Source organism: Myotis davidii, unplaced genomic scaffold, assembly GCF_000327345.1.
Source record: "Myotis davidii unplaced genomic scaffold, ASM32734v1 scaffold1494, whole genome shotgun sequence".
Taxonomy (NCBI): domain Eukaryota; kingdom Metazoa; phylum Chordata; class Mammalia; order Chiroptera; family Vespertilionidae; genus Myotis; species Myotis davidii.
Genome location: NW_006286246.1, coordinates 3,018,920 through 3,032,082, shown reverse-complemented (window position 1 = coordinate 3,032,082; position 13,163 = coordinate 3,018,920). Strand labels below are relative to the sequence as shown.

Sequence of the window (13,163 nt, the reverse complement as noted above, 5' to 3'; positions counted from 1 at the left end):
ATTCAGAGGCAGAAAGAGCTGTTGAGAAAGATTGGGGATTTCATTACATGTTCTTGTCATTTGTGGGCTGAATGTTGGTTGATATGGGCACTTCCCTCTTATGCATAATTTTACCTAAGTTTTCACCCTGGAATTTGGAAATACAGACATTTCAAAAGTGTAAAACTATTGACTATATTGAGAGATACAACTTTAGGAATAATGTTTCAGAGCTATACGAATATAAATTTTTTAGAAGCTGTTTAGAAGATTACCAGAAGTTGAGGAAGTTGTGTAAGCCTTTCTGGGCCTCAGTTTCCCCCGTGTTTAAAAGAAGGGGTTCGGGCCAGGGTAACTTGACGCCTCTCACCCAGCAATCCCATTTAGCCACCTACCACCTTGTCACTGGTTTCCTTGCTCTACTTGTAACACATTATTAACCATAAAAGCGAGGGTGTAATGGGTGTAACGACGTTGGTTACATTTTTATTGGCCTCTCTGTTCTTAAAATGTTAAATAACCATCTGAAACAAGTGGTTTGGAAATTCCAAGGCCTGGCTTTCGTGTTGACACTCTGTCCTGTTATCGGCTGCATATTAAGAATTGAGCTTTTAAGTTGTAAGCTTAGCTCAGAAAGGAGGTAAGGGTGTGTAGAGCTAATTTTCATGATGAAGTTACCCTCAGAATTCCTTAAAGTGCTCTGGAATTCTCTGCGAAATGAGGCCAGTGCTCTCTGGATAAGAGGCACACCCACCCCATTCCTCCAAGTTAAAGTTTACACTCATACTTCCTAAAACTAAATAAATAAGGGCTGTGCTTAAACTGAACCCAGAAACCCGACTAAACAACTACCTGGTCTGAGTCCAGTGGCTCATGTGAAGTTGAACTCGATTTTCATGAGTATTGGCACCTTCACAAACCCTGACCAGTGACTACCTTTCTGCACCTCCAGCAGGAAGGAAGGGGAGGGATGATGACTTAGCTGGAGGCACTAGGTGGTAGGTAGATTCAGTTTCTTGATAGATACTCCCTGCAGGGAAGGGCATTCCCGGAACTGTCAGCACCAGTCCACTCGCGCCCTCGCTTGGATTTTCCTGATGGGGAAACACAGCTGTCACGAGGTGCGGGGTTACCTGGAGCTCGGTGATGGGCACCAGGAGACCTGAGGGCAGCTAACCCGCATCTCAAAGTCCTGCTCAGCAACTTTCAGTACCTCGTGTTCCCCGAAGTAGCGTGACTGCCCATCCGTGAGCCCTCGGCGAGCTCTAGGAATGACCGAGACGGGGCCAGCACTTGGACCTTACTCACAGGAGCCGTCACAAGTGGACTCTTGTCAGCTCTGACATTTGATGGCTTTATTATTCCCATCACAGGCCATAAAAAACTAGAATATTACCCTGATATTACATAAGTATATGAAAACGGTATCAGAATACGAGTTCTGGATCTGCCCTACCGCCTGGCATTGTTGGGTTGTTGTGCTGCAGACAATGATGCCGGGGGCTTTTCCCGAATCGCCTGACAATGTTATTTTTAATCACACAATCTTTTTATAAGATTCGTGGAGCCAGGTGACCAGTTTTCCTGAGCCCGACCAGCCAACCGCTTCACCTTCACTCAGGTTCTTTTGAACCTTGAAAGAGAAAAGATCAAGTGATGCGATTGGGTATAATTTAAACTTAAGATTCAGAGGAGCTGGAAAGGAAGGAGGAGCATTTGTTTACAGACCTGCGGAGGGCTAACTTGTCCGTGAGATATATTTATTCTGTTTTTCCACCCTCTCTAAAGGTCCAGAAACCGCAGGAAGTCTGGTGTTGAGAGCTAGAGCTTAGACCTGTATCTCTGGGATTTCTAACTCTGAGGCCAACCTACTGTGGGCACATGGTGACGTGTGGCTGCCGCTGGTGGCGGGAGCTGTTGCTGGATGAGCCGTGCTGGTGTCTTGGCTGGCGCCGTTTCGTGTTAGTGTGGACTTCGCTGCATTTAATGAAAAATTGTGTGTTAGGACCACATTCCCATTTTACTTGTCTTCTCTGTACAACAGTTTGGGTATTTTGATAAATACCTTCCATTAGCAACATACTGGTTTTATTTGGGCCTCTCTGTCCTTAAAAGAATTGTGTACTACAGGGTGGTTTGTGGTCGGCCTTTCTTGAGTAGAAGACGGATGCTTCTAACTGTGTGTTTGCTAGCAACTATAACAATGTAAAACATGGCCACTGGGCTTTCAGTGTTAACTGCTTTCGTATCACCTTGTTTGTGTGAACAGTGCTGCTGGGGGCAGCGTTGCACATTTAACGAGAGAGTCTCATTCTGTAAAATAGATAGAAACCAAGTTATCCCTTAAATAGCAGCTATTACTGTGACACTGAGAAAGGGTGGGTGATACGGAAAAGAGCTGAAAAGCAAAACATTGGCTTTGGGTCTTCTGACCTCGACTTTGCCTTCTGGGGCTGGAGCTGCGGGGCCCCTTCCACAGGGCGGTGGGGCTTTACAGTCGGTCGGTGCTTGTGGGCCAGCATTTGTGAAGTGACCGCTGTGTGACTTAGTGAGAGTGTTGTTCATAGAGGCTGGTTCTTATCTTTCTCAAAAGTGAGGCGCTTAGGATCCAGAGAGAGCGCTGAATAGGGACCCATCTGTTGGATACAGATTTCATTAAGGAGCTCAGGTCTGCACGCCATCCCTGTGTGGGACGCTGAGTGCGATGCCTTCTCGGATGCTGCCTCGTCCCAGGGCAGTGCTGCCCGGGTGTGGTCTCACCTGTGACCTGGGAGAGCGGTAGATTCCTGGGCCGCATTCCAACCCCCTGAGTCAGTATCTCGGCCTGGGCCCGGGAACTGTTTGAGCCGGCTCTGCAGGTGACTCTGCACGTTCCCGTCGGGCAGCATGGGCGGCGCTGCCATCTTCCGAGGCCTTTCCCGAGGGACCGTCTGAGACACAGGTGAAGGGCTGACGCGTGCAGGTGGTGATCAGGGAGAGATTTGGGGGGTTTGCTACTCGGATTGAGCGCCGTGCTTGGCACCACGTTACAAAATGTAAAGCGGAAGACTCCGTCAGCCCCCTTAGAACGTGCGGAGAGAACCCCGACCCAGGCCTGCTTCTCCCCTCTGCTCCCGTGCCGTGCCCTCATGTGAGGAGGGAAGTCGCCAGAATCCGTGACGACTAACATTGCTTCTGGCGGCAGGAGAGCAGGCTGGGCGGTGGTATGTTCACATGAGTTTGGCAGCTGGGGCCCTCTTCCTGAGAACACAGACTATTTTCATTTACAACTTAAACACAGTGAACTTACATTGCATTTTAGTTTTTACAAATTTACTTTGTTTCATCGTTTCCCCCCTAATTTTTTCCTTACCAATTTGACCATAGGTAGTCCAGTTCAAAGTGGATAGACACACGTGTCCTACCCAGACAGTGGAATATTAGTTGGCAGAAAAAAAGACTGGAGCCCTGACATGCTAGGGCATGGATGAGTCGGGAAGACGTGCTAAGTGACAGAAGCACATCACCAAGACCCCATTCTGTTCATAGAAACTGTCCGGAGCGGGGAGTCTGTGGAGACGGAAGTGGGTTGTGGGTGCCAGGTAGGTGGGGGAGGAGCAGGAGGGACTGCTGAGGGCCACGGGTTTCTCCGGGTGACGGAATGTTCTAAAATTGGGTCATGGTGTGGTTGCGTAATTCGGAGAATATGCTAAAAAGCCACTGACTTGCTTACTTTAAACGGGCAAATATTATGGTTGTAAGTTATACTTCAAGAAGGCTGTAATTTTAAAAGTACTCAACATGAAGATGAAAATACAATATTGCCCGTGTAATTTTTCAATTAAGTGACCCAAACAGGCATCCGCGATGCTTTCTCACTCGGTGGCTGTCCTTGGGGAGAACAGCTCCTGCACCTTCCCCAGCTGGGGAGCGGGCGGGCCGGACTGCTTCCTATCAGCCTTTCTACGTATCTGAAAGGCCTTCGCCAAATATTTGAAAGCTGTTGGAAGTTGCTGAGGTGGCGCCTTAGGAAGAGGCTGGAATGTGGGGAAACAGTGCTGACATTTTAAGTGATTGTGAAGGTCAGGCTCCCAGTGCAATCGCCCTGGTGCTGGGCAGCTCCACTCACTTTTGAGCAAATGCAGGTGTGATAATACAGGGATTAACCTTATCACTCAGGCCATGGCCTGAAAGCCAAACATTCAGAGGGGACCACGTGCATTTCCCTCATTTTCATGGTCCTCCAGGTTTTGAATGAGCGCACAGAGCAACCCCGCTGCTGGCATGCGGCTTGGCGCCGTAAGGAGACGGGAGCGGCCGCTTGTCTGGGAGGTTTGGGGCAGAATTGGCCGGAGCCTTCCCCTCCTGTCTTGGTCTTTAGTTCTGTGAAAGGTATGCCTGGAGAGGTCATCTCAACCCAAGAGAAAGCATGTCAGGAGGAAGTGGGCACTTCCCAAAGGCAATATTGCCAAATATTTATCTACCAAAATGAGGAGAATGATGAAGGGCGATCATTTGACAGCCAACGGTTCAGCCTGTGCCTGGGTTAGAAGTAAAAGGTACTTGAAGGTCCCTCAGTGTGTTCTCCTACAGGCTCCGGGGAGGTTTTAACAAGTGAACCTGGGGAGACTCATGTTTTTCAGAGTGTGTTCGGGAAGGACTGGTGCCTGGGGATTGTCCACGGAAAAGAAACGTGGGAAGCAGACTGGGGCCCGCCCTGGGGTTTCACAATTCGCATTAACAGCAAAGACACAAGCCTTTCAGTTAAAGAAAAAAGAAGCGCAGCCTTAACTTCTGTGACCTCGAAATGCCGCTGCGTCCCCTCCCCTAGAGCGAGCGTCACCCCTCTGTCCCTCCCTTTACCTTCAGGTATTTTGCAGAGAACTCAGCTGCTGGCTTGGCTCCGAGGGCACTCAGACACTGTTTGAGTTACAGGATGCTACACTGCGGCCTGCCCGGCAGGGGTTGGCTGGGAGGCCCAGGTCTGTCTCAGGATTGCTCAGTTGGAGGGAGTGAGCAGAGAGGACAGTGGGTTTATTTTGTTTAGTGGGGTGAATTGTTACTGGGCGTTTAAAAAAAGAAGATTGGCGCTTAAATACTTTTCATTCTCCTTTTTGTTCGAAAGAGATGCCAGTTGCATTGCAGCAGTAAAGCCTGTAGCCCCTTTCTCCTGCCGGGAGGGTTACAGCCCCTGCAGGAGGTGTGAGCCCCGCTGAGCCTTTCCCTTGTCCCGGAAGCCATCTCCTGGCCACCTGCTGATCGTGTTCGCTCTGAGTTACTTTCCAGGGACCCTCCCCGCATCCCCTGTCTCCTGCTAGGAGTCCGCCCAGGACTCTCAGTTCTTGCTCTAACCCTAACCCTGCCCCTTGGGACTCCAGACCTCACATTTCCGAGCTGGAAAGGACCTCAGGACACGAAGTCCAGACCTTCTGCACATAAGGGGCTGAGTCCTCAGTGGGTCACAGCGCCAGGTCTCGAACCCCGGCCTCCCAGCTGCTCTGCTCCCGCCTGCTGATCAGTGGCTTGGGCAGTCCTCAAGCCGCCTGAGTGGCTTTAAAAAATATACAGGTTCTTGGGCTGAGGCCCAGAAACTCAAGTGTTTGTAAAGCTGCTCTGGGGAGTCTAACGGCCAGTCCCATGCGGTGTATGACAGCCGCTTGAGGCCATCTCTGTGGGTTCAGTCAAGCGGCTCCAGGGCAAGGGAGGTCTCACTCCTCTGTCCCCCGTGACCCTCATGGTGCCAGCATCCCCAGCAGGCATTTGGTTGGGGTTTGTAGAGCACACGAGCCTCACAGGGTGCAAGGTGTCCTGGCTGGGGTGGGCTGGGAGCAGCAGAACGATGCTGTCATGGTTCATAGGTGTGTAGTGTAGTAGCTGAGCTGACCCCTAATAACAGCAAATACAATTTTTTAAAGAGTAGATTATTAAGCAGAGGGAGGATAGAGAGCCTGACAATGAAGTTTTCATTATCTTCATTAAGTAAGGCAAAGAAATTTTATGTGTTGAATCCTGATATTCAGTAATATGCATTATATAGTCAAGTGACCTGGAGCAAAATACCTGTGAAATTCTAGTCATTATTCATGAAACACATACACACAATAAGAACAACAAAACATGCATAGCATTTTGCTTAAATTTAAGAAGTCCTATTGGCCAGTTCTGTTGTTTTGGGCTGTTTTTAGGCATTTGTCTCTTGCATATACTGATATTCTAGCAAGAGCTCAGAAACTTAACTCTCCTACTGAGGTAAAAATAAAAAATACAGCTCACCCATTAAGCTAGCTACTGTGTGGGGCAAAAACAAGAGTTTTCTGCTGAATGTGGTCAGTGTGAAAAATATACCCATTGAAACCTCATTTTCCTTGAGGGGTTCGGGCATGTGCAGCACCAGCTTTTCCTGACTTGTGTCTAAGATAAGTCATTTTGTTAGAAAATTCTGACATGATACATGGTTGTAGAAAGACCTAATTTTTTTAAATCAATTGAGGGCTAACTTAACTCCCTAACTTGACTCCCTAACTCCCTAATGTTATCTAACGTTATTTATCAATTCCCATTATGAATAGCGGAGTAGGGTGAGGTCTGGTTCCTTATGTGTTCTGACACCTTAGACCTCACAGTATGACTGTGTCTGAGCGTCAATGGAGGAGCACTTGGAAGGAGACATGAATTATTAAATTATCTACACCATCAGCCACATGGCTCTGCATGTGTATATGGGGCCGGGGGTACATGGACACAATTAAACTTTAATTGTCACCACCCTCTCCGAACAAAACTGAATGTCGAGAGGTGTTTAGTATGTTGGCCAGCCTTCTCGGGTAGCTTTTCAGTGACGGCTGCTCCTGCACATGCCTGCACCCCCACCACGCCTCCTGGCGGTGCCTCCTGCAGCGAGCGTGGCCTCTGAGGAAAGTATGATCTAGGAGACACACCAGGACGATACAAATTGCAAAGCATGTGCTCTTGTCCCGTCTTTGCACGAGGTTTGAGTGTTCGGACTTCAAGTTCCTGCACCTCTGACCTGTCGTGGGCCACCTCCCGTTGATGCGTAACCGCACGATTCCACCTGATGGCTGGGGCGGCGCCGCTGATGTGAGCGCCAGCTTTCGCCACGTGTCGAGTTCACCAAAACCAGTTGCGAGGCATGGAAACCGCTCACAAAGACTGTGAAAAGGACTGGGCTTTAGACGTTTCTTAATTTCCAAAGCCTAATTTCTTTCAAAGCCCCTGGATAAGTGGACCAAAATATGTATAGAAATGGTCCTGTTTTCTGAGTAAATGTTTTATTTTAAATTTCGGTAGAAGTTTATGGTGCTTTTAGCACATCGTTAGGATCCGTAAACTGGGAAATAATTCCCATAGTCTTTATACACATGGACTGTTGAGCATGCCCCTGACTAAGGCAGTACCTCTGTGGTCCTTTGTCCCCGAGAGCACTTGGAGGTGTGTGTGGGGTCCTGGTGGATGTCCCGCTGACCGGGCACTGTGCATGGTTAGGCGCTGGCCGTTCTGCAGGACTGGAGGTCATCTTGCAAACCAATGCCGTGCTGCCCGAAGGCCAAGATCACCTTGTGGGAAACACCGCAGGGTAACGACTAGTCAGGTGACACACACACACACCCCCTTGAGGTCAAGCGGCCTGGCCACTGGTCATTTACAGCTTATTCTTGTATTATTACTTGTTAATTACAGGCAGTCCCCAGGGACTCGGCGTATATTGTTTCATGGTTACGTCGCCATCTCCTATATATTTATTAAAAAAAAGTTCTGTCATTTCAACGTATGTACATATGTGCTTTATGTTTATTATTTATTTACCACAAGTAGAGGTTAGGAATTGTTATCTTTCTTTTACATTTTTTTTACTGTTTCACTTCATTACTGCTGTGTGTGTGCTCCGTGTGAGTGACGCAGGTGCTTATGTAGGTGGGTTCCGACTTTACGGCGAAAATCGAGTTACGTCGCCATAGGAACGGATCTCCGACGCCACTCCAGGACCTGCTGTATTGTATTTTCCATATAAACAGCAGTAAACCTACTTTTGCCCACCCAGTGGACCCTCTCCCTTCCTGCCCCGGTCTGAATTCTCGGAGCCTCACTCGGCTGCTGTGGGGTCAGAAGGAGGTGGTGCGTGGGAAATCCACGAACCATAGTCAGAGGACTTTTGTGGAAAAAGGGCACAGACCTGAGTGTGAATATGCCGTGCTGAAGAAGGCAGGCCTGCGTTCGGGTCCAGACTGTGCACGCGCCGAGACTTATCAGCCGGGGAGTGTGTGCATGTGTGCATATGCGTGTGCGCACGTGTGTCAGCCGAGGAGTGTGTGCGTGTGTGCGCACGTGTGTGCTGACTAGACTGATAATGGCTGTGGAGAGGAACAGCCTGCGTGTGGCTGAGTAGCTCTAGTGGAAGGCTCAGGAGAGGATCAAGAGAAAAGAACGCTGTTGTCGCTGGGTTGGCTCAGTGTATAGAGCATCTGCCTGTGGACTGAAAGGGTCCAGGTCACCTGCCTGGGTTGTCAGCTTGATCCCCTGTAAGGGTTGTGCCAGAGGCAGCCAATCAATGATTCTCTCTCTTCATTGATGTTTCTCTCTCTCTCTCCCTCTCCCTTCCTTTCTGGAATCAATAAAGATATCTTTTTTAAAAGAGAGAAAAGAACGCTCGCTAAGTGTGATTTGTCCCTGTGTTTTCTAGATCAATGTCCGAGTCACCACCATGGACGCGGAGCTGGAGTTCGCCATCCAGCCGAACACCACAGGAAAGCAGCTTTTTGATCAGGTTGGTCTCTGTGAACTTGAGAGAGAGAGAATCCCATTTAGAAAAGAAACTTTTGCAGCATCTGAATCATTTGGTTTGGGAAGCATATTCCTTGGGATGCTGCCTGCTTCTCTCTGTAGAGCAGCCCATTTCCCCTCCCGTGGGGCTCACACTGAGAACTCCGTGGGGGTGGCCCTGCTCACAGCCCCGAGGCGCGCTTTCGGGGACATCGAAGGCTTCCTTGGCAGCCCCCGGGGCCAGGCCTGCCGGTGCCTGTGGGGTGGCAGCACGCCGCACCCACCGCTCTGGCTGCCCTCTGCCCCCGGCTCTCATGGTCACCTGGCTGCTGCTGGCCATCAGTGTGGGGCTGGGTGCAGTGGCGATCAGACACCGCCCACGGGCCCGAGAGGGGCCAGGCAGGCGCGGTTCCGGGGTGACCCTCCCCAGCTCCTTCGGACTGAGCTCGCTCAGACGCTCATCTGAGCTGGGCCCCACGGAGCCCGTCGCGTTCCCTCTCGCAGCCTGAAGGTGAAAGTGGGGTTTTAACGGGAGCACCGAGCCCCCTGCGGCAGCTCGTCCCGGGACCGCTCCTCAGCGAGCAAGGTCTTCTTTCTGGGCTGAGTGAGTGCTCCGGGGCCGAGGTCCAGTGGGCACCAGGACGGGGTGTATGCAGGCCCTGGAGCTGTGCTGGCCTTTCTGAGGCCCCAGTGGGAGGAGAGCGATGTTCCCATCAACACTAACCCGGGAAGTGGAGTGGGTGCTGATGGGGAGACCTGGGGGGTAAGATTTTAGCACATCTAGAATCTGCAGTGACCCCCCCGCTGCTGGGTGGGACGTCTTCTCATTGCCCATTCCCTGTGCTGGGCCCCCTTTCCCCCCACCCCCGCAGCAGCCCCAGGGTTCAGGGTGAGGGTCCTGCCAGTGCCTGCAGAGGTGGGGACACACCTCAGCTCTCCCGGTGCTGCCTCGCCCAGCAAAGATCGAGACATTTACTGCTCTGGGTGGGGCTGACTTGGTTCAAATTCTAAAGGTTTCGCCTGAAAGGTAATCTTGAAGCCGTTCCATGGAGCCAGCTGAGCTCCAGGGCGGGCAGGCCGGGGAGGAGGCCCAGGTGCTGTGTTAGCTGTGCCTGCAGCCACCGTGTCCCTCAGTCACAGACAGTCCTTGTCGTCCATGAGTGCCAGGCCGACCTCAAGCATTTATTTTAAAGCGGAGCTGGGAGGCTCTGTGTTCGGAAAGCGGACGAGGTGGTGAGTTAGACTGACCCCTCCTCTCTACCCGGGAGTCTCGGCAGTAACTGGGCTGTGACTGGGTCCTAGTCCAGGGCTCTGGTTGGATGAGCGTGTCACAGGTCAACAGCCACGCAGGAGGCAGATCCCCGACAAGCCGAGGGCACTTGCCCACTGCTGGCGTACAGAGGGGCGAGGACAGTTTTGCCGTGTGGCTGTGTGTGCCCAGTGTCTCCATCAGGAGTGTTTTTCAGCTGCTGCTTAAGATGGAGTGAAATAGACAATCCCTGCCTTTACTTCCCAAACCCCTGCCACTTACAACGCCGCCCAGGCCGAGGTAAAGGACTAGGCCTGCTCCTCTTCCCTCCCCGTGGGGTCAGCCTCGGGTTAGGCCAAGGACACTGAGGGATAGTGAGGTGTTTCTCTAGGGGTGTCGGGGGCCCCGCAGGGCTGTTAGGATGGACCGCAGGAGGGAAGGTCCTCCGAGTCTGTTTTGTCATTTGGGGAGCGCCATCGGGATAGAAGCAGGGCTGGGAACACGGAGGGGCGAGTTCCCGGAAATCTGGGAGGTTCACGTCACGGAGCCTGTGGCCGAATAGGCACCAGGCTTTTCACCAGGAGAGTGAAGTCCGGGCTCTGTCCACGGGAGGCTCCAGAGTCTGATGCTGTGGGAAGGGGCTGGCACGCCCCAGGTGGAGAGGACTCTGAGCTGTGGCCTTGAGCACCCGCAGGGGCTGATGAGGGGCGAGGGCCGGGCCAGGGCTGTGGTGGGGGGTGAGACCGGACAGAGGGGGTGATTGCTGGAATGTGGGCTTTCTTGTGCAGCTTTGAAACAGCCCAGACAGGAAGGCAGGGCAGGTCTGACACAAATGAGGTGAGATTTGCAGGAATAAGTCAGCGGCTTTGGGCACAGAGACTCTGGTCTCTAAATTGACTTTCTCTACACTTGGCTGCCGTGAAAACAAGACGTCAGGTTTCATAAAAGACGTGGGAGGCAAGCGCTGTGTGAGGGCGGGCTCTTTCCTCTCTCCCTACCAGGGGAACGCAGGCATCTGTCCCCCGGGGGGGAAGCAGGCTCGGGAAGGAGTCTAAGGGCATTTCCAGCTTCCTTTAAGTGAGTGCTCTAGATCCCTGGCTCCCCATCGCTACTGTGCTCTGTCTTCCCCTCTAAGTGTGGTAGACGATGCATTTGAAGGACAGCTAAGGGCCCTTCTCTTTGAGCCTAACATTGTACGCCATGGGCTTCAGGACTGCACAGCAAAGCTCTGGACTGGCCCTGGCCGTGTTCAACAAGTGTCCGCAGCCGCATGTCTGGTTCCGAGACACGGACCACCCCTGGGCAGGGCCACAGGAGAGGTTTTCCTAGCGACACGGGATTGCCCAGTGTGAAACCCTCGCTGTGACCAGGGGCAAAGGCTCCGTCTCTGGGCAGAATGTGAACTTCCTGGGCCTGTGTGAAGCTGAGACTCCCCGTCCCTCCCGGGAAGTGCCACCATCGGCCTGTCTTCCCCGGGCTGCTGGCTCCCCGTTCCTGGTCGCAGGGTCTCGGGCCAACTGGCTGAGAGGCAGGGCAGCCCGAGGAGAACCAAGCGCGCCTCTGCTTCACGTTGGCCGCGTTCAGCTCCTTCCCCAGGGGCACCCCTGGCAGCGACTCCCGTGGCCACGCCGCCACTCAGCTCGCAGTGACTGGGAGCGCAGGGTGGCGTTCAGGAGCAGGAGGGAGATTTTAGAAGGTCTTAACATTTTGTAAGATTTAATGTAAACCAGAATCTGCTCAAATCGATATTAAAAATAAATCGGTATGGCTTTGGGGTGATGGGCTAGCCTGTGTTAGCTGGCTCGGTGTGACCAGGCAGCCGGCACCTGGCTCCCTGCACCGTGACCGCGGCCCCTGTGACCGCGCTGCTGGTAGCGCTGCCCATTCCGTGTCTCATGGCTGTCGCCCCCTCCCTCCCTCCCTCCCTCCCTCGCAGGTGGTGAAGACCATCGGCCTGCGGGAAGTGTGGTACTTCGGCCTCCAGTACGTAGATAATAAAGGATTTCCTACCTGGTTGAAACTTGATAAAAAGGTAAGTCACAGTTGAGTGTTTGCACTGTTAACTGGGTGTGGGTCCTCCTCGTTGGCATTGAACGGAGCACCTTACTTGGACTTTGGTTTTTGTTCCTTTTTGTTTGTGTAAAAGTTTTTCCAGACAAAAAGGTCGCAGGTTTCCTGTAAATGGGGATACAGGTTGGCAGTCGGACCTGGGCATTTCCCCTCCCTGCTCACCGAGCGTATGAGGGTTAATTCTTGTATTTAGCTGACCTTAGTGTTGTTTTTACAGTGCGATTATTAATCTTTTAAACCATGAATCACCCACTGTTTTGCAAGAACCTGTTACTGCTTTGTCAGAACCTGTGATAGATTATCTCCCAACTCTAAAGACGGGATAATTCCAGTAATAATTATAGAGAACAGCAAGAAGCAAAATGTGTTTTCTGCAAACAATTTGGAAAATGTCCCTTTTCCAAACCCGGTTCTCCTCCCAAATGATATGGCAGCAGGGGCGGTTGGGGCTGTGGAGGAGGAGGGGCGCGAGCTCCGTGGTCCACGCTGGACTGGCCACGTGGCCGGACTCCAGGTTCCAGGCTCATGGAGCAGGTGTTTCGAGTTCGAGTTCTCCCTCGCCCCGTCCCCAGAAGATCGGGCCAGGCTGGCGCCAGGCTTCCCGCGAAGGGAGGGTGTGTAGTGGGACTTCTTAAACTGGCCTTTGGGTCTTACATGTAGAAGGTGACTTCAGAGTAAACACTCTTTGAAACTGGCCTGCAGGGCCCTCAGCCTGTGCTTGGGGCGGGCTTCCCTCCTGAGCCCGCAGTGAGCGCTCGGCTTCTGTGGTCCAGGTGTCAGCCCAGGAGGTCAGGAAGGAGAACCCCCTGCAGTTCAAGTTCAGGGCCAAGTTCTACCCTGAGGACGTGCCTGAGGAGCTCATCCAGGACATCACGCAGAAGCTCTTCTTCCTCCAAGTGAAGGAGGGCATTCTGAGCGATGAGATCTACTGCCCTCCCGAGACCGCGGTGCTCCTCGGCTCCTACGCCGTGCAGGCCAAGTTTGGAGACTACAACAAAGAGCTGCACAAGTCCGGGTACCTCAGCTCCGAGCGGCTGATCCCCCAGAGGTGAGCGGCCGGCCTGGGGCGGGGCAGGCAGGTGAAGCAGCAGAGAGCACACGTCGAGGG

The 13,163-nt window shown here is 52.3% G+C and overlaps 1 protein-coding gene across 1 annotated transcript in view; it reads left to right on the top strand.

Moving 5' to 3' along the window:
- Positions 1–8,635: 8,635 nt before the first annotated feature.
- Positions 8,636–13,163, top strand: part of EZR (ezrin) — a 21,526-nt gene continuing 16,998 nt past the window's right edge. The window contains exons 1-3 of the mRNA XM_006757712.2: positions 8,636–8,740; positions 11,922–12,017; positions 12,829–13,103. Coding sequence (XP_006757775.1) covers positions 8,678–8,740; positions 11,922–12,017; positions 12,829–13,103 — 434 coding nt within the window. The 5' untranslated portion in view covers positions 8,636–8,677. The remainder of the gene's footprint in view (positions 8,741–11,921; positions 12,018–12,828; positions 13,104–13,163) is intronic.